This window comes from Eleginops maclovinus, chromosome 23, assembly GCF_036324505.1.
Source record: "Eleginops maclovinus isolate JMC-PN-2008 ecotype Puerto Natales chromosome 23, JC_Emac_rtc_rv5, whole genome shotgun sequence".
NCBI lineage: Eukaryota > Metazoa > Chordata > Actinopteri > Perciformes > Eleginopidae > Eleginops > Eleginops maclovinus.
In genome coordinates, this window is record NC_086371.1 from 16616303 (window position 1) to 16639444 (window position 23142).

The 23142-nt window shown below is 41.5% G+C and overlaps 1 protein-coding gene across 3 annotated transcripts in view; it reads left to right on the plus strand.

Moving 5' to 3' along the window:
• The window catches only part of gria3b (glutamate receptor, ionotropic, AMPA 3b), a 76659-nt gene that overhangs the window by 5147 nt on the left and 48370 nt on the right, over positions 1-23142 (plus strand). For all 3 annotated transcript variants that reach the window (XR_010165158.1, XM_063876471.1, XM_063876472.1), the window contains exon 3: positions 18003-18242. Coding sequence is in view for 2 of the 3 variants with exons in the window: in XM_063876471.1 (XP_063732541.1) it covers positions 18003-18242 (240 nt within the window). In the remaining variant the exon portion in view is untranslated. The remainder of the gene's footprint in view (positions 1-18002; positions 18243-23142) is intronic.

Genomic DNA, 23142 nt, shown 5'->3' on the forward strand with positions numbered 1-23142 from the left:
ACCAAATCTTCGGGTGTATTGTTGTGTATAGCTTTTGGGGCTGTTGTTGGTGTGTTGGATGGTAAACAAAGCGACAGGCAGGATGTTTTTTGCAGCGCATGGACCTGACAGATAAAGGCTATGGTCGAGAGAAGCTCCTCAGGTGATTGTAGTAGTGCCACACTTCTTACATCCTTGCAGGCTGTAACTCAGCTTGAAAGGTGTGACCGGGGTAACATGGGGGAAGCTGGGACAGAGCAGGGCAATTAAGTGGATGGAGGATAGAGAGGAAGACTGCAGTGAGGGAAAGCAAGAGGTAAAATAATTGGACTAAAGGATGTTTTAGCTAATATATGGAGAGAGGGTGTGTGTACATAAGTGTGTGAGTGAACGACAGAGGGACTTCTCCGGGACAGAGGGACATGCCATCACAGTCCAGCTGCTTGGAGTTACAGATGGAGGTTTATTTATCGATGCATAGGCATGTGCATGCGTGTGTGTGCACATATGCCAGGCCACACATAAACACACTGTAGGCATATGCAGTCACACATGGTATAGACAGACACATCCCATCTCCCTCCTCACATTTTTTTACTTTGAATCAGTGTTTTTGTACCAAAGCTCCCGTGATACACTTCGTCTTTCATCCAAAGTAAAGGTCAGGGTAAAAAAATATTGTGCGCTCTCCCTGTGTGTCTTTGTGCAAACATGATTTGCCATCTTTGAGGCTTGGATTTCTCCAGAATGCCATGAATAAATTAGTGTATTTTGATGAGCACCGTGACTGTGCAAAAGCCTGTGAGAGAAACATGAGCTACTGTAGAATAACGTAATGGTGTGAACTTGAGGCCAGGCGGTCTCAGAGGTCTGTTGAGGTGGATGGGTATGAGGCCTCAGATGAGCGGTACAGTAACGGCCCCTGATGAGGTTACATCTACTGGGAACAGGAAGCCCTCTGAGAGAAGCAGGACGTCAGCAGAAGCGAGTGGTTGACAGCGTTGCTCAGATATAAAAAAGTGATGAGGCAGAGAAAGTCACTAGTTATGATTTCAATCAGGCAGAAAAATGTCTGGCTGAGTTTATATCATGTTTTCTTCCTAAACACTGTTACTTGCTTTTACAAGTGCTAATTGCTACAACATAAGAGCAAAACAGTGCATGTCTTGAAATTAAGTACAGATGAATTCAATTTCTATAATTTTCTTGAAGTCTTGCTGGCATCACTGCTAGGACTTGAATTGTGTGTTGTGGTCACATAAGGCAAACACATAAAAGGCTGAAAATATTCCAAAGGCCCAAAACCTCAAAATGGAACATCATTTTGACATAATTTCCTGGCCCTGAGTTGCCCTCTGCTGTGTTTTCATTTATTTATTTATAAGTAGGCACACCGCTGAAGCAGTAATGAGACTCAGACTAGGAAACATAGAACACTGGGAGGCAGATTCAACACAATGAATTTTTAATCGGAATATCAAAAGATCCTCTTAAACCTTACCTGAGGAGAATTGTTGCTGTCGGGTCATTATTTGTCTTGGAATCAACGACACTGGCAGATGTTATTTGATAAAACAACAGCTCTCCTCCCACGCTGCTGTGGTGGCTTCAAATCTCCATATATCTTTCACAAACACTGGGCATTTGGCCACTGCAGCAGCTCCAGAATACAAAAAATAATCCAGTATAGGGACAGATTTTTGGGATTTAAAAGACGAGTAAATCACAGATGTCCGCCTGTACTTTTAAAGATTTTCCCAGCCCTGATAGTTATCAATCGTTTGTGGTGAGTTCAGCCCTATTGTGGGGATGTTGGGGTCTTTGGATTTCTTATTGATTTATTTATCTATCTGCTCAGTTTTCACAGGCAAGTGTGACAAACTGCACGTGAGAAGAGGGATTAAGGTGAAATGATTATGGATAGACAGCCATGGGACCCTGAAGATATCCTCACCCTGCAACATGCAGTTATTTCAAACAAGCAGCCAACATACATGTTGTCTTAGCATGATAACTAAGGCTTTGTATGTAATATATACTTGTTCTGGGACTGCTAGAAATGTTTTACATGTATAAGGGACATCCATGATAGCTCAGAAAGCTTCCACACTTAAGTAGATTTTGTTGACAATAAAATTACCATATCTATAAAAAAAAAAATGTACGCCATAGCTGAGCAATAAAACCCCTGATGTAACCATTAAGCAACCAACCAAGAATAGGTTGAAGAATAATTTGTGCACCACTGACCCATATGTGAGCTTTATGGCAAACCCATGAACGCAAAGCGTAGATCAAGCCGTGTTTTTTGTGAGCAGACATGACGCAACATGACAACCCATCTCCGCTGCGCACATCTGTTCACCACTGTTCAAATAATAGGGTGGGTTCTGGACTATAAGTCAACAATGACAGGCGAAGTCTGTGTTCCCTTATTGAAGATGATATCAGTGCTGCGTTGTGAGGAACAAGAGTAGCTGGCTGACCATATAAAAAGCAAACGATAAACGCTATGAGGGACCGCACAGGAGGAGACACAAATCTTAGTGGCGCATTAGACACATTTTCTGTCAGGCTCTGTACAAGAAACTGTTTATGATAAGAAAAAGCCTGCACATGGGGTGCATTTTAAGTAAAATGAACAGGGGGCAAGCTGCCATTGTGATCTATTCATCTCAGGTGCATCAGGCATGTGTCTGCCAGCAGCTGGGCTCCATGTGATGGCTGCTTTCCATTTAGTTTTCTCAATGAACAAAACCTCTCAAGGAGAGTGCAATACATTGTTTGTGACAGAGATTTCCTTTTATTTGAAAATGTAATTTACCCTCATGCACCAGTTGTGGATAGGCAGGGATGGAGCAGGTAAAGAAGAAGAAGACAAGCTTTTTTTTAAATCTCCTGTAGAGATCTCTCACATCGCAGTCAGCATTTTTGTTTAACTTTCACTCCCCCTCTCTGTCCTTCTCATTTCTATATTTCTCCCTTTATATATATTTAATCTCTCCCTCAAAGCCCATTACAGCCATGTTCCCGCAGCCGCTGCAGTCACACTCAGCTAGCTATTGGCCGTTCTAGACTCCCCTACAATACCCGTAATCACTGAATCAGTAATCCCCTATTTGAGCTGGAATAGCACATCCGCATCGTGCCTCATCGGAAGTTAATGCATTGGCCTGGCTTCACTGGGTGCAAAAGAAAAAGAGGGAACTCTAAGTCCTCCTCAATAAGAGCTGCTGACTGCATTGTCCTATCCAAGGTCAAACAGCTTATGAAAGAAAACACTTTTGAGCCTTTTATCATTGCTGAAAAGCGCAGAGAAAAAGCATTAATTGGCACCTATGTGCTGTCTAATCTTGTCGGTCCACTTGGACGGCGTTATCAGCTGTTTATTGTCTGGGTTCCCCTCTGTGTGTGTGGCGGAGAGTGATTTCTGCGCTAAAGACAGGCAAATATGAGGAGGACATCAGGGCTGCGTTGTGATGAATACAAAACATCAACAGGGAGTGTCACGATGTACTCTACCAACTTGTAAATATTGGATCACAGTGCGACGGGGCTTCCAGCTTCGAGCTCTCCGTCTGCCGACTGAGCAGATTGATCCACACGTTTCTGGCCTGTTTTAAAAGAGGCCGTCGCTAGAAGAGCCCTGCCAAAGCTGCATGTCTGTGCAGAAACAAGGGCTCCATCATGACTGATTGCTTGTGACAGTTCACAGTCGCCGGGCCACTGGAGCATCATAACCTTGTGAAACTAGTGTATGGGTACTCTAGCATACATGCTGAAGGAAAGAAGGAAGAGAAGGAAGTTATTAGCATATTCCTTGGAGTGATACAGGGATGCAAATAAGACATGAGGTGCCATGAATAGCCTCTGTGGTTAAAATTAAACACATCTTATGCAATGAGAGACATAACGCAGACCTACACATCTGGAAACTGGGGACAATTACCGCATCTGTGATTGCAGTTGCATATTGAGGACCCACGCAATGTCAGAGCCCGATCTGTTGATGTGTTGGAACAAACTGCTCATGACAACAATGCAGAAATAACAGGCCGGAGGAGCAAACCAAGGCCACTCAAATCACTTCTATCTGGGTTGTCACCATAACAAGCACCCAATATATTTTTTTGATTTACATTGAATGCACAACATTAATTGAATCTGAATCAGCGTTGTAGAGGGCAGCATCCAAAATCAAATGTGCGTGGGCTTTTTCGGTTTTTGAATGCATCCAACATGCTTTTACTTCTTGTGCTGTTTGGTCTTCAATGAGGTGGTAGCCATTGCTGTTTCGGACTCGGATTAAGATGATGTTTTTGTAGGTGTGAGCAATTTGATTGTGACGCAGTTGTGATATCTTACTTAACTTGCGTCTCACCGCGGGTTATCCTGTCTTTAGTGCTCACTATGCCCATGAGTGAGAATTAAGTGAACATGATGTGCTCGCTCAGCCATGACCCTCCTCTGTTTCTCCCTCCAATGGTTAATTCGGAGTGCTGTTGTGAGGCTCTTGCCATTTCACACATGGCTTCATAAAACCTGTGGGCGTTTGCTCCCAGGCCACTGTCTGTGTTTGTGTGTCCATGCATGACTGTGTGATGAAATATTGAAGTTCTCTATCATTGACCATTGGGTTGCCGCCGGCGCGATTTCTGTCCCCTTAATTTTATTTTTTTCTGCTTTCTTTATCTCGGTGCCATGGCTTTATTTTCCCCGGCGTAGTGTGCAGATCAGGAAGGCAAACCTCATCTGGACCCATGACAGAGCTAATCCATCGCAGCTGCAGAATGAAAAGGCAGTTTGGAGTGAATCCATTCCAAAGGCCTCAATGGAAAGCTTCTCTCAGATGCCAGTGCCCTTTGCAGCCCTGACAGTGCTAGAATATGATGAAAAAGGATTGGGAGAGTTCAGTGGCTTGGCTATGTTTATGAGGGGAGGGAATAGTCGAGGATAGAGGCACAGTGCTGATCACAGATCGGGAAATCGGGTGACCTACCGCTGTGTTTGTGTATGCCTGTGTGTTATGTGAACTGGAGTGTAAGTAAATAGCCAGTAGAAATCCCTCCATCTTCCCATCTATCCTTTATTCTAAGGACGATTGTTAGGAATATACTGGTCAAGGGTTTGCGATTTTCTATAAACGCCTCTGTCGATGATCTGTATGGAAAAGCAGACCCGCAATGGACAGTGGCCAGAAGTAACTTGATGTCCAGTTTGAAATTAACTGACCATAAAGGAACGTACAATAGGTGTGAATGGTTGAAGCGAAATAGCACCCCGTTCTGTCTAGTGTTAATGGACAGTTTGAATGAATTGCATACCTTTCCTAAGCCGAGGGCACAGAGACGTCAGTTCCCTTGCTTTCTTCTTCTTTTTTATTCTCTGTCCCATGTATTTTCTTCTTGCCTATTATAGGGCTGCTGCTGCTGCTGCTGCTGCTGCTGTTCCATGTGCCGTCCCTGAGCTGTAAGGGGATAGACTTTGGGTCTTTTATGCACAAAGAAGCTTAAGTTTAGAAATTGCTCTCAAGTGGCCGAAGTTTGTGAAAAATCAGGGAACATTTCACTCCCAATTTCAGGGGTTTGTCTCAGAGTTAAGCTTTTTAGTCCGAGGATGCCCTGTAACTGGATATAATATTTAGGTACAATGAAGGGTTTCTCAATGTAGAAGATATTTTCTAAACAAAATTCAGATACAAAACAAAAAAGACAGGTTAGTCAGATTTATTTGAAAGAAAGAATGAGGTTGAACAGTTGGAGCTCCATCACAGCTCACACCCCAACTTTCTACTTGAAGTTTGTCCTAGTGTTATTGCCATACCGTAGATATGAACCCATAGCTTACCTGTGTGATAAAAGATTATCATCCCCATAATGCTCACTTTTGGTTTTACCTCCAAATAAATGTGTTAGGGGCGCTTTTAGTAGTAGCTTATGGAATTCAAGCAATCCCTTTGGTGAGTTCAATGTCATAATAACTCATTGTATTTATCGCTCAAAGCTAAAAATAAATGAATGTAAGTTGTGATAAACCACGTTTTCCTCTGGCTTAAATTAATTTCAATGGAATTTGGTTAAAGTGAGTTATGTGGACTATCCTGACTAATCAACATTTGTACTATGTACAGCATATTGTTTTTTGGTAACCATTTAATACATTTTTTTATCACAGCTTTGTAAGTCTCTTAGAAATTAATTTACTTTGCAGTTCATTTTGATTTTTTATTACTATGCCATGATACACTTTAGTGTGTTTTTCTTTTGTTATCATGATACTGTTAAAGCTGGAACTGGTCTGACTCCACTGCATTGCAGCACAGTGACCACAGCAGAAAAGATATCAGACAGGCACCAAATTAAACCTAATTTCTTCTTATTGTTGTAAGTGCACAGCACTTATCCAGACAATGGAAGGTCCCTGGAGAATCCATCTTTTCATCAAATGAGAGAAAACTCTTTGCTCTCCTCTCCAAGAAACTCTATAAAATTTCTTCGTAGTGATGCCCCTTGCTAAGAATCGTGATTGAGGAGAAATGTACTTTATAGAAGCAAAGTGAGTAAGGCATATTTAAGGGTTCATATGCCAAGACCCTGGCGTATAGGATTACAGCTCAGTCACTGTCATAGCTCTCTGTTTTCCATCTCTGTCTTTTTCTCTCAACTACCTCCAACATTATCATTCAGGGACGGAGCGCCATCTCAGCAAGGGCACTAACAAGATGAGAAGTGGCGCTGGACTCACATGCATACTTAACCAGGCATGGATCAGTCTGAGAAGGAGAGGGAATTCTTTAAGGGATGTCTTCAAGGTTAACCAACTGGTTCCTTCTCTCGTCCTCATTGACTTATTCTATTATTCTTCAGAGAACAGCAATGAGCTGGGAGAGTCTGGTCCTAGAGAGGCGCTGTTTTAAAATCCAGCTCTGTAATCAAGCTATACAATGCAAATCCCTCTATGGCTAGATTTGTTTCATTGGTATGGGATATGAAATGTGACTTGTAATTTGATTAGTGACACCGGGGGCAGAGGCTTAGTTTACACGCGCAGGAAGTGGACCATCGTGAGAGTGGCAGATTGTCATCCCCTCTTGATAGTTCTGTGCGGCACACTCTTGGCTTTGCGTGTGCATGTAAACATACAGAAAACATGCAGATCAGAAGTCTCCCTAAAGGACAGAAACAACCAGTCAGGAAGCATTAAACTCAAATGATCGGCGCTCTTAACTAGAATATAGACGTGTCAAGACTCCTCGCTACTCTGTCTTGCAGATTAGTAGAAGAGAAAATGACACACAGAAACTAGTTTAGCGAGCAAGACTGAAAAAGAGATAGCGCTGATGTAAGGCGGGAAAAACAATCCAGTGTTTTGACAGTGATGGAGGAATAAATGTACCCACCAGACATCCAAAACGGTTGCTTGTTTTTTTCTCCATCATCCAAATAAGAACAGCAACCACCTAGGTTCTCAATGCCAGGTACTTACCCTGCTGCGTACAATTGGATTCAAAACAAGTCAGTTTGGATCGGCAGTGTCTATCTGAAATATCACCAAAGATCTCTACCCAAGTGGAATCATTTATATGCATCTTCTGAAAGTATTTCTCTGAGATTGCTGACATTTCCTTCTCATGTCGTCTTTTTTTTAACGGCAACCCTTCATGGAGTCCTAAAGTGAACTGTTTCCTGTGATCCAGCAGAGCTAATCTTCCTTGTTTGTTGTGAAGGCAGAGCCCTGACTGCTTCTGACAGCAACAGTTTGAATGTTTGTTCTGGTGGTCCGACATGTTAAACTCTCTCCTATCCTGGCGTTACAACTTGGTCCCACTTCCAGCACTGAGAGAATGATTAAACCGTAAGTTAGGGTGCGTCGGCCTTCAGCGGCTGTCCGTCCTCATGTAGTCGTGGCTCCATCCCCACCCCTCTCCATCCACAACCCCCACTTTCCTCCTCACTTCATGCTCTTCTCTCTTCCCTTCCTTCATTTTCATCTGCAAAAAAAAAGGGCACACTTTAGGCCCGCAGTGCTGATTGGGTGGATTAGTGGTGTGTGAGGTTTTGTCACCAGCTTTCTTGGAAATCCAATTACGGAATATCATAAGCCTTACATGTTTCATACTCAGCTGAATCCTCCTTAAAATGCACACAGACACACTCAAAGGGTCAGTGTTTAGCAGCTTTCTTTGCTGTGTACTGTGGTGACATCTTCTTGAAGGTGAGGGTAGTGATCATCTTCGAAAGGATAAGACAAGTCCCGTAGCACTCCTCCAGCCTCTGCATTGCAGCAAATGGTGGACTGCAAGAGCTTGTCGGAGAAAGGATTGTTATTTGTTCAACGTGATGGGCTGGGCATCTCGGAGCGCGGCTCTCGAGGTGGAGCGAGGGCCAAGGATTTAGTTCTGTTATCTGCTCGCATAGATAGTCCTTAATTACATGTGTCAAGGAAATGAAATGTGGATGAGGGGAAAGTGAGATTTCTGCATGTATCCATTGAGTTGTATCGAACAGAGATATTCAGCAAACCCTGCAAGATAACGTTATCCGAACTTTTGAAATGGCCAACATATTGGACAGACATACACAGAGGCATGTTTTTCTGATGGACCCACAGAATGCTTTCAGCCATGTGTGTTGCCCCGTGTTCGAACAAAAGCGTGATGGTCAGACCTGGAAGGTGAAAATAACTGTCAGAAGGAGATGGAGACGAGAGTCATTGACTCCCTTGGGGATTACTCACCAGCCACTCATACACAAGTACAGGGCTATATCATGCAAGAATGCAGGTGGAGAGGAGAATGAGCTGCGGGTTGAAGGGCTGCAGAGAAAAACCAAGAGAGGAAAAAGAATATTTGATAACCTCCAGTGAAGGGGAATGACGTGCTGTTGAGCCACTTCTGATGTCAGTGACTCTGGTCTGACAATCAGTTTCTAATCTTCAATGCACAAAATACATTTATTCATTTGCAGCAGTCAAAGCTTATCACCATTATGCGTATTATTAGTATTTTGTAAAACGTGATTGCTTTCAGTGACAAACATAGAAATCTGCATATAGAAGATATCCCAAATGCCCCAACAAAGTAAGTTAGTAAATAAATAATATAAGTCTTAAATAAAAATACAGCAAGGAGGGACGAAATGCAGCAAACTCAAATAATGCTATTTTACATACCACATTTTGCTAAACAGGTCACATTTTTTGTATGATGCCACTGGTATATTGGCATCAGAGTTTATATTGATGTAAAATAGAGAGGATACGATAAGATAAGAGATTAAATTCAAGAGAGACCATCCTAATTGGCAGGACCTATCTACACCAGATGTTAAACCAATACCATTATCCTCTAATCATATTTGCACAGAGCGTTCTCATGTGAGTCAAGCTTTAATAATGACAAAACTGATTTTCAATGCAGAACAGTTTTAATCCTGATTTGACTTTGTATATAGAAGGAAAAACAATGAAATCACCAAGATAAGTCACATCAGGCAAAATTGTTTTGGAGAAATAATTCAAACATGATAAGCATAATGAAATGGTGATGAAATTTCATCACCATTTAATAGTCTAATGCAACAGTGTTGAAAACAGATAGATAGCAGTAGATCGGAGATATTTCTGTAATGTTCTTGAGCCACTTTTCTACAGTCTTTTACATGCCTTTACATTTTAATCGTCCTATTAAATCTTATCTAAAAAATGTTCAGACTACTCTGTTGAATTGTAATAAAGCTTTTATTTAAAAGCTGACAGTTCTAGTTTGCATAAGTTATTCTTGTTGTACTAGCACAGACGCAACAGCCATCACGTATCACGTAGTAATGTTGAGATTTCTCTGTCGTCTTGCTCACAGACCTGAGGTCCACTCATCTCATTGGCTGGGGTAGTAGGTTGTATATGAAACCTTCAGGCACAGCATGCTATGGGATTAGGTTTTTTTTTCCTATGGATGCCTTTTAGGCCCAATTCACGAGGCTTCAAAGAGATTGTAAATCATGCTAACCAGAGTCTGAATTTTATGCCTTCACACAGATTTCCATAATGTCCTTCTCAATTGGATATACCACTCTGCTTTATGCTCAGAGAGAAATAAAATCCTAAATGCCTAATGGGAATTTTAATTTCATACTTTCGCAAAAATGTCCATGGATTCCTTCTAATAGGATATGGAAATATTTACCTGGTAGGTATACAACTCTGCAACATATTTCAATAGAAGTAATCTTTGCAATAACAAAATAAATGTTCTAACTTGGCTTTCATTTAAACTTGCACCATGCTAATCAATGACTAAAACCCTGCAGTTACTTTATATCGGATGACATTTCCTTTTGCTTGTTCTCAGAAATGAAGGCTGTCATTTTTTGCTGTAAAGATCTCTGCTCTGCTGTGGGCTTCATGTGTTAGACAAAAAAAAAAATCAGCAGCAAGTGTCAAAAAATGGCTCACACTTTTGTTGATGTGAAAAAAATTCTATATATTTTTAGAAAAATATGCTTGTTTTTTCTCACGTTACATTTGGATCTGAATTGTTTCAAATCCAAACTTGACAAAAATCTCACACAAGTGTTTGCCATGTTGGAATAGGATCAGATTTCTTCTTATACTTGACCTGTCCTCCATGTATCCGGGCAGCATTTATATGCTTTTCCTTTGTGCAGAGCCAGCGTTACAAGAAGTCCTTCAGTCCCCTCTTTGATAGAGACACATTAATATGAGCCATTAAAGTTACTGGCCAGTAACCCTTTTTTGTGACTTTAACTAATGTATCTAGCCGAGAGGGAAATGTCAAACCCCAGTTGTTTATAGATACAATTAAATGTACACATCCATGTCCTGTTATTAAACCTTTGCATGCTGTATTACGGCTTTACATGGCTACAACATTATATCTGAATCTTTAATAGGGGTTAGTTCAGTAACCCAAAAATAAATACAAAGTTTTAAGAATAAAAACAAAAAAAGATGGGAGGAAAACTGACCCCAGGAGCAGAGGGATTTAGAAACCTGTCCTCAGTGTGTGGAGATGCTTATCTCTGGGTGGGTAAGCTCCAGGCTCAACAGCGACGAGTGACAGAGCATCCCCAGGCCAGGCTCTTTACCCCCTATCATCCATCATACACTCAGGCAAACACACAAGTACATGCATCAAGTGACCCACTCGTGTGAACCCACCAGTGATTTGCTTGTACTTTTTTCAAACCTAACAGCAGCTGAGGTATTGAGCACAGGGGACTGTGGAGAGAAATGGTCAGAGGTGTCCAAAACCGAGCAGAATTTTAGATATTTGATAGCCTGTAACAGATTCAGATCAACTTTAAAAAGGGAAACTATTTTGGTTCTGTACTCCAGACACGAGGACATTTTAAGAAATATCCAGTGTCACCAATAACTCATTGGGTGAATCCTTGAGGTGTCCCAAACATGTGTAATGCATTACATTCATTTTAAAAGTAGGTTTTTTCCACATTTTCGTCACATCTTGTTTACTTACGAGCACACTTCTTCCTCCCTGCCCTGTTCTCGAGCATTGCTGTGCTTCTCGGCCCACTTCTGCCACCAGCAATCAGTGTGGAAACACTGACAGGACTGTGTGTGCACATGTGCGTGCAAGTGCTGTGGTGCAAACTGCTCCCTAGCGAACTAATGGTCAGAAATCCACTGAGCGTCTTTAAATCAGCATTACGTAAATGTGCCTATTTTATGAAAGGATGATGTCAATGTAGAAAATGTTTTGTGTCTATGACAGTTAGTGCTGTCGCAATGGGTAGAAAGGTGGTTTGCTTCCATTTACAGTTATGGTGGATGCTTCTTTGTGTTAGGGTTAAGAAGCTGATAATGAAACCATCCCAGTTCGATTCCTTCAGCAGTCTAATAAAAGCATTGAATGCCCCCAAAAATTAATTACACTAACACTGCACTTTGGGGAAAATCAAATAGAAAATCTAAATAAACATTATAATCTTTATTTTCAGTATTTGAATCTACAGTAAAATTAATATAAATCGATTTTGTTGCACATCGATTAACAATGATGTTCAAATATACAGAAGCCCTGTTTTAATGTCAAAACACTGAATACATTTACTTCATGTAGTAAATGTGTGTTTTCATTCCACCACAGTGTGTAGCAGTGTTACCCGCCAGGTAATTTAAAGTGTAAATAGACGCTGGATGTTGATGGAGCACGACCACCAACAGCTTCCTTTTAACGTTTCACGGCACCATTGCAGTTGAGTCGTTCTTGAATCTAGGTCTGCCATTTGAGTTAACAGTTTGAAGCACTTCACATCTCTATATGACAAGAGCTGATGCAATCCCCCCGGGCACTTACGAGCTATCTCCCAGTGACAGCATCCCTCCTTCAGAGCAGGACGGGCTGGTCCTGATGTAGGCTGTTGAACACTGGGTAGGGGGAGGGAGCGAACCGCAAGCAAGGGGAAACCAGCAAGAGGATATCCGAGTACCAGGGGGAGAGCCGGAGCGAGATGCAGGCAGGAAATGGAGGGCATGTGGCTGAGAGGAGAAACAGCCAAGCCAACAAGGGACAGAATGTGGGTTTTGCGGAAAGGACTGGAAAAACGGCTAAAGAGATACAATCATGGTTGACATTTACTGTTCCCAGCCGCCTCCCCAAGGCTGTGCAAAGCTCTGGCTCATGGGCCACAGAAGAGCATGTGAGTGCAAATACTTTGAGTGCATGAAAAGGTTTTCTCTTATGTATTAGCTTGGCATGCCTGCAGGACACCACATATCCCTCTGAACTAGCATTCCAGGCCAGCCATCCCAGTGATGCGTCAGAAATGCACCATCCCCGTAGCACTGCCGAGTGTCCTGATTATAGAAGGGAACGAGGGCAGCACACTGTGTGTTTTTGACCAGTGAACTGGAGATGGGATGCATGGTTCCCTGCAGCAGGAAGGAGGAGGAGGAGGAGGAGGAGGCACGGTTAGCTGCAGAGGAAGAAAAAAAGAGGAAAAATGAGAATGGAGGAGGAAAAGAGAAGGAGCAGATAAGAGAGAATTATCTTTGTGTTGTTTACCACTCAGACTCTTTTAATGACTTAAAATGTACATGGTTTTCGGAGGACTCATGAGCATTAATTAAATTGAAGATGACACTCGCAGACTCATTGAATTAAATTAACAAAATGTGTTCATCATAGTTCTAGACCGGTTTGGCCATCTTATTTCCACATACAGAACAATGTTTATCTCATCCTTATTTAATCGCTAAGAGGGATAAGGCCAGGGCATCTCTCCACAGCAGCTGTCTCTCGTGACTGTACTCTGCACTTCTTCTTTTTTTTAACCAAAGTCCAACGTGAATCTCTGCACCGCTGATGGAGCGAGGCGATATTATGGGGGAAACAATGTGAGAGGGGAAGGAGAGAGGCACTCAGGTGGAGAGAGATACCGCCACGCTTGGAGAGGGTGTATGCTTTGGGGGATGAGCAGATGGCTGAGGCAAAAGACAGGATACAAAAAGAGAGGTCAAATCGAGTGGTGAGGTTAGAGGAGAGGAGAGTGGAAAGAGACAGTGAGGCGTTTAAAGAAGGGGGGCGGGGAGGTGTCTGTAATGCATGAAGAGACCTCTCTGGGAGAGTGAGTGAGGTAGAGGAATATGTCCATGTAAAGAGTATTGCTCTTTCAGGCTGCAAGAGGTTAATCCAGAACTTTTTATACAGCCTGAGGTCACTTTCAGAAACTCTTTAAGTTTTGAGTTTGGCTCTTCAGAATTTAAAATAAATAGGAAAAAGGTTCAGAGATGAAGGTGAAAGGGCTTTTGTGTCTAAACTTTAAGCATTTTATTAACTATTGAGCTGAAATCTCGATGCAATTGACTTTCCTTTCCACTGCAAAAAACTTAACATTCCTTTGTTTCTACTGATTGCTTTTTTTGTTTGCTATTTCCTGTTAACAAACCTCCCGGTTTATGTGGTCTTCTCATTTGTTCTGTGGTATTGTTATTCACCTTTGACTGAAAAAGAATTAGAGTTTATTCAAATATAAAAGGGTGAGAAATGTACATGCAGGACAAATTAGCAAGGTAGCAAATTGGTGCAGCTTGAAACAAAAATGTAGATTAATTAGAAAGTAACAGTACAATGTGAGGGGTTTAAATAAAAAACACACTTGCTCTCTCCTCCAGGTGATCCAGGCTGTTGTTGATAAGAGCCAACACTTCTTTTGTTTTTCAACACCAGCACTCGGTGAAACAGCAAATTGTTTTCCTATTTATTTTCTCAGAGCAGTTTGTGAAAATGATGGTTGCAGGCTACCAAGGGACGGGTCATTTTTTCTTGACACAGTTGCATAATCAATCATGATCAACAGCGCCGCTAGCTCCACATGAAGGTTCCCGGAGTTCAGATTTACTATCCCCTACATGCTTCAGTATTTAAACCTTATGAACCCATGAAGCCTCAACATGTGGCGCGGCCTCTGACCATGGAAATGTGCCAGTAATGATTAAGTGTGAGAAAACAAGAGGTTCCTGCACAGTGCAGCTTATGGCTCTCCATTGGAAATAAATTACGCTGCTTCCATTGACTGAATGTTGGGTCTATTTATGGCAATGCATGCATTTGGCTGGTAATGCCAAGCCTGTAGAGCCACACACATGCTTGTGAGGGAAGACTCTGAAGAGGGATAAAGGAGGAATATTGTGGAATAAAGGAGCGCACATTTCTTGTGACAGGATGCCTTGTGTCTTAGGGGCAGAGCTGCATGATGCTGGCAGATCTGGTGCAGTGAGACTGGATTCTTTGCCCCAGAAACAGAAGAGGTCATTCTCTGTCTAGAACATCCTTGTAAGCCTTTCACCAAGAGAGAACATACCTGGAGCTCAGATCACTGTAGATGACATGGCCCTTGGGATCACTGCAACACAACCTTTCCACTACAGTAAGATGGCAACCCTGCTAAGGTTGCATCATAAAGACAATGTATGGGAGCAGGAGTGGGGTTACAGGGAGCGAGATGAGAGGGTGTGGACATATCTGTTGTTGAAGCTTTGGTTTGCTCAAAGCTCAACCTAATAAGCAAAGGACAGCTGAGCAGAAAGAAAGAGGCTGCCGGATCTGGTCCCCTAGGATAGGTTCTGTGTCAGTACTGGCCCAAATTAAGAGGGAGTGCAGAGAAAACTGGGCCTCGACGAGGGCTGCAGCTCCTACTGGCTGCTATTCAGTCCGGGAGATTGCAGCACTCACCCTGCAGCACTTACCCACAATACTGCTGTCCATCTGTTGATTCACTTATCTAGAGGCAGTGTGTGTGTGTGCGCATGTTTGTATGTCTGCATCAGTGCATGTTTGTGAGCTTGCCTGTGTGTGTGCGCATTGAGAATGGATGCTTATACCTTGGGAGAGGTGTCTGTACCAGGACAGATAGGGAGGGAATAGAATTAAAAAGGATGAGGCAAATCCCACCAGTGACTAGATCTCTCATTCACGCAGCAATGGTGCTTAAGAGCTGAATACATGAGCACTGTCATGTTGTCCTCTTTAGTATGTGTAAAGGGTTTGCACATACCCAAACATGGTTCTTCACAAAGACGGACAAATTTGCTCGGACAGGGGGGAAAAAACATGATTATAACCCCCTCCAAGGAAGTAATGTTTATGGTTATGTCCGTTTATCTATTTTTCAGCAGGAATATGGAGAAAATACTGGCCTAATTTTTATAAATCTGGGTTAAGGTAGGAAGCATGGGCCAAGGAAGAACTACTGACATTTTTAAGTGTATCCGAATCATGGAGAAGATATCATTTACATTTGTTGCATTTTATATGTTTACAGCCCTGGAAAAAAAGAGACCAGCATGATTGACGATGATGTATTCCATAAACTACTGACAACATTTCTCTGTGTTGGAATTCAACAGACACTGTAATGGCTGCCATACATGTAGAGATACAGATTTAAGTATGAGTTGTCTTAATTTTTTCAGGAGCTGTATTTAATTCTTAACTTTAGTAATATTGCAAGATAGGTCCGATTTGGCCTTGTTGGAGGTCAATCCCCTCTCAGTGCTGTTCTTGCATGTGATTTCATCTTAGGTTAAACACAATACAAAATGTTATGTTGGTCAGTTTACCACCAATAACCATAAGAATGCCAAAACAGCTTATTTATTGCACAAGATCATAGTGCTAAGCTTTGTCTGAGATCTCCAACCATACCTTTTGAATGAATCCCTGTCAGCTATTGGTAAGCAAATATTTAACATAGCCATTACATAAGTTTGAATAGCGCCTTCCCTCTCATCATCCAACCATTGTACTGGAATATTGAGAGTGTTTACGGATGTTAAGAATGCTTGATTACCCAGTGGGAGTACTTGAGAGTCAATCAGAATAAGTGAGCACCCATTCATGATAGGGTGGGGAAGCAAAACACACCTGTAGCTCTGAATGTTAGTTTACACATTAATGGCTTCTGACTGAATGGAAGTCGCTCTTGCCTGACAATTTACGGTGTCCCACTAGAGTGCATGATGAATACACAAACAAATGGAAAGGTTTTTGCGCCTTTCAAGAAATGTCACCAGATGCATGCTCTGATAGGAGGAATAAATTCCTTGTATTACTGAGATGTACATTCCCCGAAGTAGTTGTCATAGATTTGTTGAAGTGAAAAACATTCAAATGATGGGGCAACTGCTTATATTCTTTTACCTTTTGCATGCATCATTTCACTAAACAAAGTCTGGTTTTTGTGCAGCTTGTAAATAGGGTTGTTTTTCCTCAAACAAGGGTCAATGCAGTGTATGTATATGTATATGTAATGTATATATCCTATATTTGCACAGACACCAAGTATGTAGCTGTTTCTGACATCTTGCCACCAGCAAACACAAATGTCCTGGGCCATTGAATGGAAAAACAGAATTCACTGGAGTCAGAAAGAGTTGTCTTTTTCAGCTCTTTTCGTAAGAGGCAACAGAAGAGGTGACAGGCTGCGGTGGCACTCACATCTGCTGTGAATGCTGCAGTCAGTCGTTCACAGGGGATGACGGAAGAGAGCGATAACTGGTGGGAGCCCCTGGTGGAAGCTGGAGACCTTCAGTTAATGGTGTGACGTTTCAATACATTGGCTTCCACTTTCCTACTTAAACAAAAACACTTTCTGCCGATTTACAGCCGCAGGATGTTTGCTGACATCATGTCACAATGCTGCCACTGTTACCAGATCTGTTCAATTTGTGAAGCAAAACATATAGTGTTTATTGTTTATTACCATGCATTTGTCTTATTCAAATTGTTGGTACCAGATTAAAATTGGATTATATGTTGTGATCACTATGATGGAAAATCGAATAGTAGCAACAAAATTGCTTCACAAGTGATTGCTCCGTGAATTATTTTAATTAACTTGCCAGTGATAGTATTGCTCTTCCACAAAGTAATGTGACTCAATAAAGACTGATGACTTGGATCTAACTCTAAATACAGCGGATTTTACATCTCCAATAATGCAACTCAATTGGGTCTTTCATTTGATCTGTCTTGCTTCATAAGAATGTCCACATCTTTTTAACTTCATCCTCCTTCTTATTGTCACAGGATTTCTGTTATAATTTATAGTTAAATGGTTATTTTCTCAGACACGCCTAGTAATTCCCCAATCATCCCAATTTCAGGAATCAGGAACCATCTGTTTAAAGAATAAACATAGAGCAATGATATTGATTAGATAATCAGTCGGTTGTTAGAAATCCGGTACATTTCAAAAAAACGTTTTTGTTACATCATTTGGACTTGAGTGTCAATTAAAACAAACAATTTGAATACATCACCCCCCTAGGCTTTAGGTAATTATCACACTGTATTTCTTTGCATTTAACAAACAGAATAATGAACGTTTTGACCAAGGACATAATTCCAATATTACAACTCACTGTATCTATCACTGAGAGAAGTGCTGAGGTGAGTTCGCCAGGCTTTGGAGCAAACTCACATTATGCTGACTTATGTTTTCATAACACTCCTGTCCTCTTGTCCTCTGCTGTCCCTGCAGTTTGCTCCCAGTTCTCCCGCGGAGTGTACGCCATCTTCGGATTCTACGACAAGAAGTCCATGAACACCTTGACCTCCTTCTGCGGCGCCCTGCACACCTCCTTCGTCACACCCAGTTACCCCACCGATAACGAGGTGCAGTTTGTCATCCAGATGCGCCCCGCCCTCCGCGGCGCTGTCCTCAGCCTGCTCTCTCACTACAAGTGGCAGAAGTTCGTCTACCTCTACGACACAGACCGAGGTAGGTGCCAGCATGCGCCTGGAGTCAGGACATCAAGCTTGAATTACAGTGTGGAACCACAGGAAGTGTTACAGTGGCTCAGAATAGCAGTGGGGTTAGGAGAGGATAGATTTACCCTGTAATACTTTATGAAAGCCCTGTAAATACTTGAGCTGTTAACACTGTACTTACTGTTTTATATAATAGTTTGGTGTTATGTAAATGTGAAATATATTCACCAGCACCTCATAACACTTGTAATAACACTCTAAGAAATGACATATCTTATGAGCTATAGCCTTTGGATTGGGCTTTTTTTGAGCAGTTGGCTGGTTGGCGTCGGTTAATCTTCTTTTTAATCACGTTGTTGATATTGGCTCGTCTTTCATCTGAAATGAGGTATGTCACAGCTGCAACTAAAATGTATTCTGCAGAATCAGAGTCTCTGTCTGCCTGTGGGGGCTGCTTATTGTGTTGCGTCAATGAGGGTTTTTGTGTAGTTCCCAGACTGCATTGCCTTGTTGATAATAGACATTGGTTTATGCAGCAGCGTGCCGCGTGTGATGACCTGTCAACTTGTCCAAGTGTTAATTTCTGGGTGTTCTAATGTCAAATGAGAAAATAAGCTCATTATGTCTCAATGGCGTAAGGATCCCACCCCTCCTACAGAAACATCTACTCTGTTCACAGCAACTGGGCAGGGGGGGTGTTTGTGTTCAGGATATGACAGACAAAGACACAATATGTCCGCCTTTTTGTGGGGGTGCAAAAAAAAGGATGTCTGCATATTTCTGTGTTAGACAAAATTGATTAGTTGATCAATATTATAAAGATCGCAAATTATTTTGATAATCAAGCAAAAATGTCAGTTAATACAATTTTTAGCCACTCCAATTTAATTTGATATCATATTAAACTCAATATCTTTGCTTTTTGGTTAACAAAACTTAAATTTAAAGATATTTTCTTGGAATTTGAGGAACTAGGATGGAAGTTCTTAATTATTATCCAACATTTTATAGACCAAACGATGAATTGATTGATCTAAAAACTAATTTGCAGATGAATTAATAATTGAAATAATAGTTACTTGCAGCCCTATAACTATTTGGGATTGCATTGTTTATCTGCTCATTAAAGAAAGATTCTGATTTGCTTCAAGCAACGGTTCTTCTCTGCGGCGTGTTATCTGCTCTGAGTGGTTATTTTTTCCTAGCCCTGCCTCACGCACCCACCTCTCCCTGTCTTGCTCTGAGACAGAATTTGAAGTGTGCTTTAACGCAGAGTCCCCTGTCTCTGGGTCTCCAGGCCTGTAGGGTCTACAGCTGAGGGCCTTAATCTTCCACGCAGCCTGCAGATAATATGTGGTTAATTAGGGTCACTCTGACTAGAACACTCATTGGATCTTCCCTGCGGATGCTAGCAACCCACACATCCTTCAGCGCTACCAATACTGCCCAGATATCCGTCCCCATCCCTTCTGCTGCTCCTCTTCTGTCTGGCAAGTGAGACTGTCTGGGGCAAAGTTGGATATTTAGCGGAGGTGGGGAAGGGAGGCTGAAATTCAAAAAGGTGTTGAGGATGACAAATAGACCTATACTTTAAAGAGAATAAAAAGAGGGACAAAGGAAAACAGAGTGAGGGAAAGTTTCTAAAGGCGGAGGAAACAAAACACCTATCCAATCCAGCAATTAAGCCAACAGCAGGCGCGTGTGATTTACAGGCTGTTACCTGTGTACCGACAATTCCCTGCGTACTGTGTATCCCCGTGCTGAAGCCCATGCCAAACCACTTTTACCTCTCTCTTCACTGCCAGTGGTGTAAGACGATCCCTTATTAGCGGGAGGACATTGGCCCCAGGAGGGGATTAAAGTCGTTTATTGATGCACTCCATCCAGCACTTTGGGGGGCTTTGACACTTGGCTCATCAAGCAGACAGATGTGTCAGAGAGCCTCTACCTCCGCTTATCAGGTAGTGCAGCTCCCCAGGCAATATAGGCATTGACTGCTGGCTAAACCTGGAGGACTGACAAGGGAAAATAGTCTTCAAGGGTGTTTGTTTTTTACACTCTGGCTCTGAAGAAAGACAACATTTTCATACAACTACTATTGTCCGTATTATTTTATGTGTTTTATTTGTTTTGGAGGTTCCCAACCATCTTTTATGACTTACCACTAAAGTCCAATAAGAGGCCAAGTACCACTTCACTGACCCAAAAGTATTTGTTAAGTAACGGGTCATAAAAGCTAATGATGTTGCAACATTAAAAGAGTAATTGTTTGTGTTTACATAGGTGTTAACCCAACGTTAACAAACTGTTTTCCAGTAGATTTAACTATTTCATCAACTGTTTATCCATTATATTTACCTTATTATGTCAAGTGTTTATCCATTACGTTCAGCTATTTTATCTATTTGTCCATTAATCTTTTTAGCTAAGGATTTCAAGTGTTCATCCATAACTTCTTGATAAAGCAAGCATTGATAACACCAAACCATAGCTCTTTTGGGATGCTTTATATTAACCTCCTTAACACAAATCTTTAATCAACTTTTTATTTTTTTATTTGAGGTAATCTACCATCTTTCCAGGAGCAAACACCCTGGGGTATAAGTACCCTGATGAGTATCTCTGAGTCAATAAAAGATTATTGAATCGCTGTCCCTTGTGTTATTGCTCTGCGCTGATTTTCTTTTGTTAGTATTGTCTAAAAAAGAGCCCTGGCGTGTTGAAGAAGCCCCTCAGTATTCTTCAAAGTTGAAGGTTAATCATCTTTTCACAACAAAAAGCAAAAGCATGTAACAAAGCATCCCGAAAGCAGCTGGCTCTTTTACATATTTCTAATTTTGGTGCAAAAACAGTATATAAACAGAAATAGCCACATAACAAAGGACACTCTGCTCATGATATGAACACCAAGCACATTTTGCGATATGTTATTTATTTCTTTATCATTTGTGTTTGATAAAAGCTAAAACTGGAAGCACCGTTGCAATGTTTAACAAAACTCTGCTTTTTGGGAAGGAAAATACAGCGTATTCTTGAGCTGAGATCTGCCAAGAGGTTTCATTTCGTCAATAGAAAAGATAATTACAGCCACACTATTCATTTGGCTCCTATATTGGACTGGCAAAAAAGGCTTTTAGGCTGTAGTCTAGTGCTTTCAGTCAGAGAGTGATGGTCCATATGCCTCAGGCTTAGATGTATTGGAGGGAAATTAAGGTACATTTGTACCCTAACTGTCAATATGAGACATCCGCATGAAAGCAGACGTTATATTAAAGTAACTGCAGTGGAAGCAAAGGTAGCTTTCATAGGCAGTGTTATAGCAGCTTAATGATTGGCTACTTTTCATTCTTCTGACATAATATATTGACAGGTTACCTTGTGTGTTTATGTGTGTCTTTGTGTGTGTTAATAGTGTGGGCAGAGAGACTCAAATGGTCCATATAGATATCACCACTAGTTCTTTTGAAAAACTCCCAAACATAAAATATGGCTCACCCAGGAAAAGCTGACTATCCCACGGCACTCCTTTAAGCAAATCCTCTGTTTTCCCCACTTCGCTCTCCAACAGGGAATATTGCTTTCTCTGTCCTTTCAGTTTGCATCAGCAGACACATTTCCCCTTAAAAATCTCTAGCTGTATGGGGTAAGGGTAGATGGACCTTGGCCTTTCTATTGTGGCGGTCAGGTATGGGCAGATAATTGCCAGGTCTGTGCAGCAGAGACAGATGATTACAGGCTTTATTGTCTCTCCCAGGCACAATCAACCCTGATTCAGCAATCTCACCTCTACTTGATTTATGAGTCACTCTCTCTCTGTTTCTCACCACCTTCTATATACTGTGTCCTCATGTGCTTTTAGCTTTCTCTCATGTCCCTTCTTCCTGAGTGTCAATCCTACCTTTAATGCTGTAAAGGGGTCAAGAAAAGGTGGATTATGACACAAACCGTAAGTGTGCACTGGTCCGTTTTCAATGACTTAGTGGCAGGTTTATCTCTTATAATACAAACTAAGTTTTCAAACAAGTCGGGCTGAGGTAGACGCAGACATGTTTACTGTAAACGTATGATCCACGAGTTGGTTGAAAAGCTGTCTGCAGCTGACTTTTACACCCTGTAAAAGGTAGTAAAAAAAACAAAGTACATGCTAAAAGAACAGCATATTCGGTTGCTACTTGTATACACTGGATGTTTGCAGTGTAGAGGTAGTAAGTAGGAAAAATAATACTCAGGTTGGCTTCATAAGTTGCATTGCTTCCTGTATCAGACATATACTGTATGTTCACTTTGAAATGTACAAAATAAAAGTCTAGATGGAACACTAACAAATGTACAAATATAAAGCCAATAAAGGGTATCAAATTACCTCTAATAGTATCTCTAACTCTGATAGCAATCCAGGAGCAGGTTCCACTTGGGGGGTAAATACAACAAGTAATGAAAATGCTTAGCGGGTGGGATGGGGAATTGTACCCGTGAAAAATGTAATTGGCCTTAAAACTGATAATCCATTACTTACAATATTTGTCTTGTGTTTTTGTTTCTGAGATGCTAATACATGATTTCATTAGAGAATCCAAAGTATATAAATCTAAGCTTGAGACAGTTGCTGTGCCTAGTCTCAGTTGCGAAGCTGTGACTGGACAATTGCTGTATGGGGGAGGGGTTTAGCAAAGGGTCAATTGTGTTTCTGTCCTTTCTTTCTCGGCTGCTGTTTTATTTAGCTCCATCATTGTCTTCACGACCCCGCTACCTCTCTTCATTATTTTAATTTTATTTGTCTTGAGAAAATCTGGTTCACCTTGAACTGAGCAGCAAGACAAAAACAAAAAAACGATGTGAATAAAGATGGAAATATGACTGATGGAGTGCTCTGACAGTGAGAAAGCACTTAGATTTTCCATTGACATTTA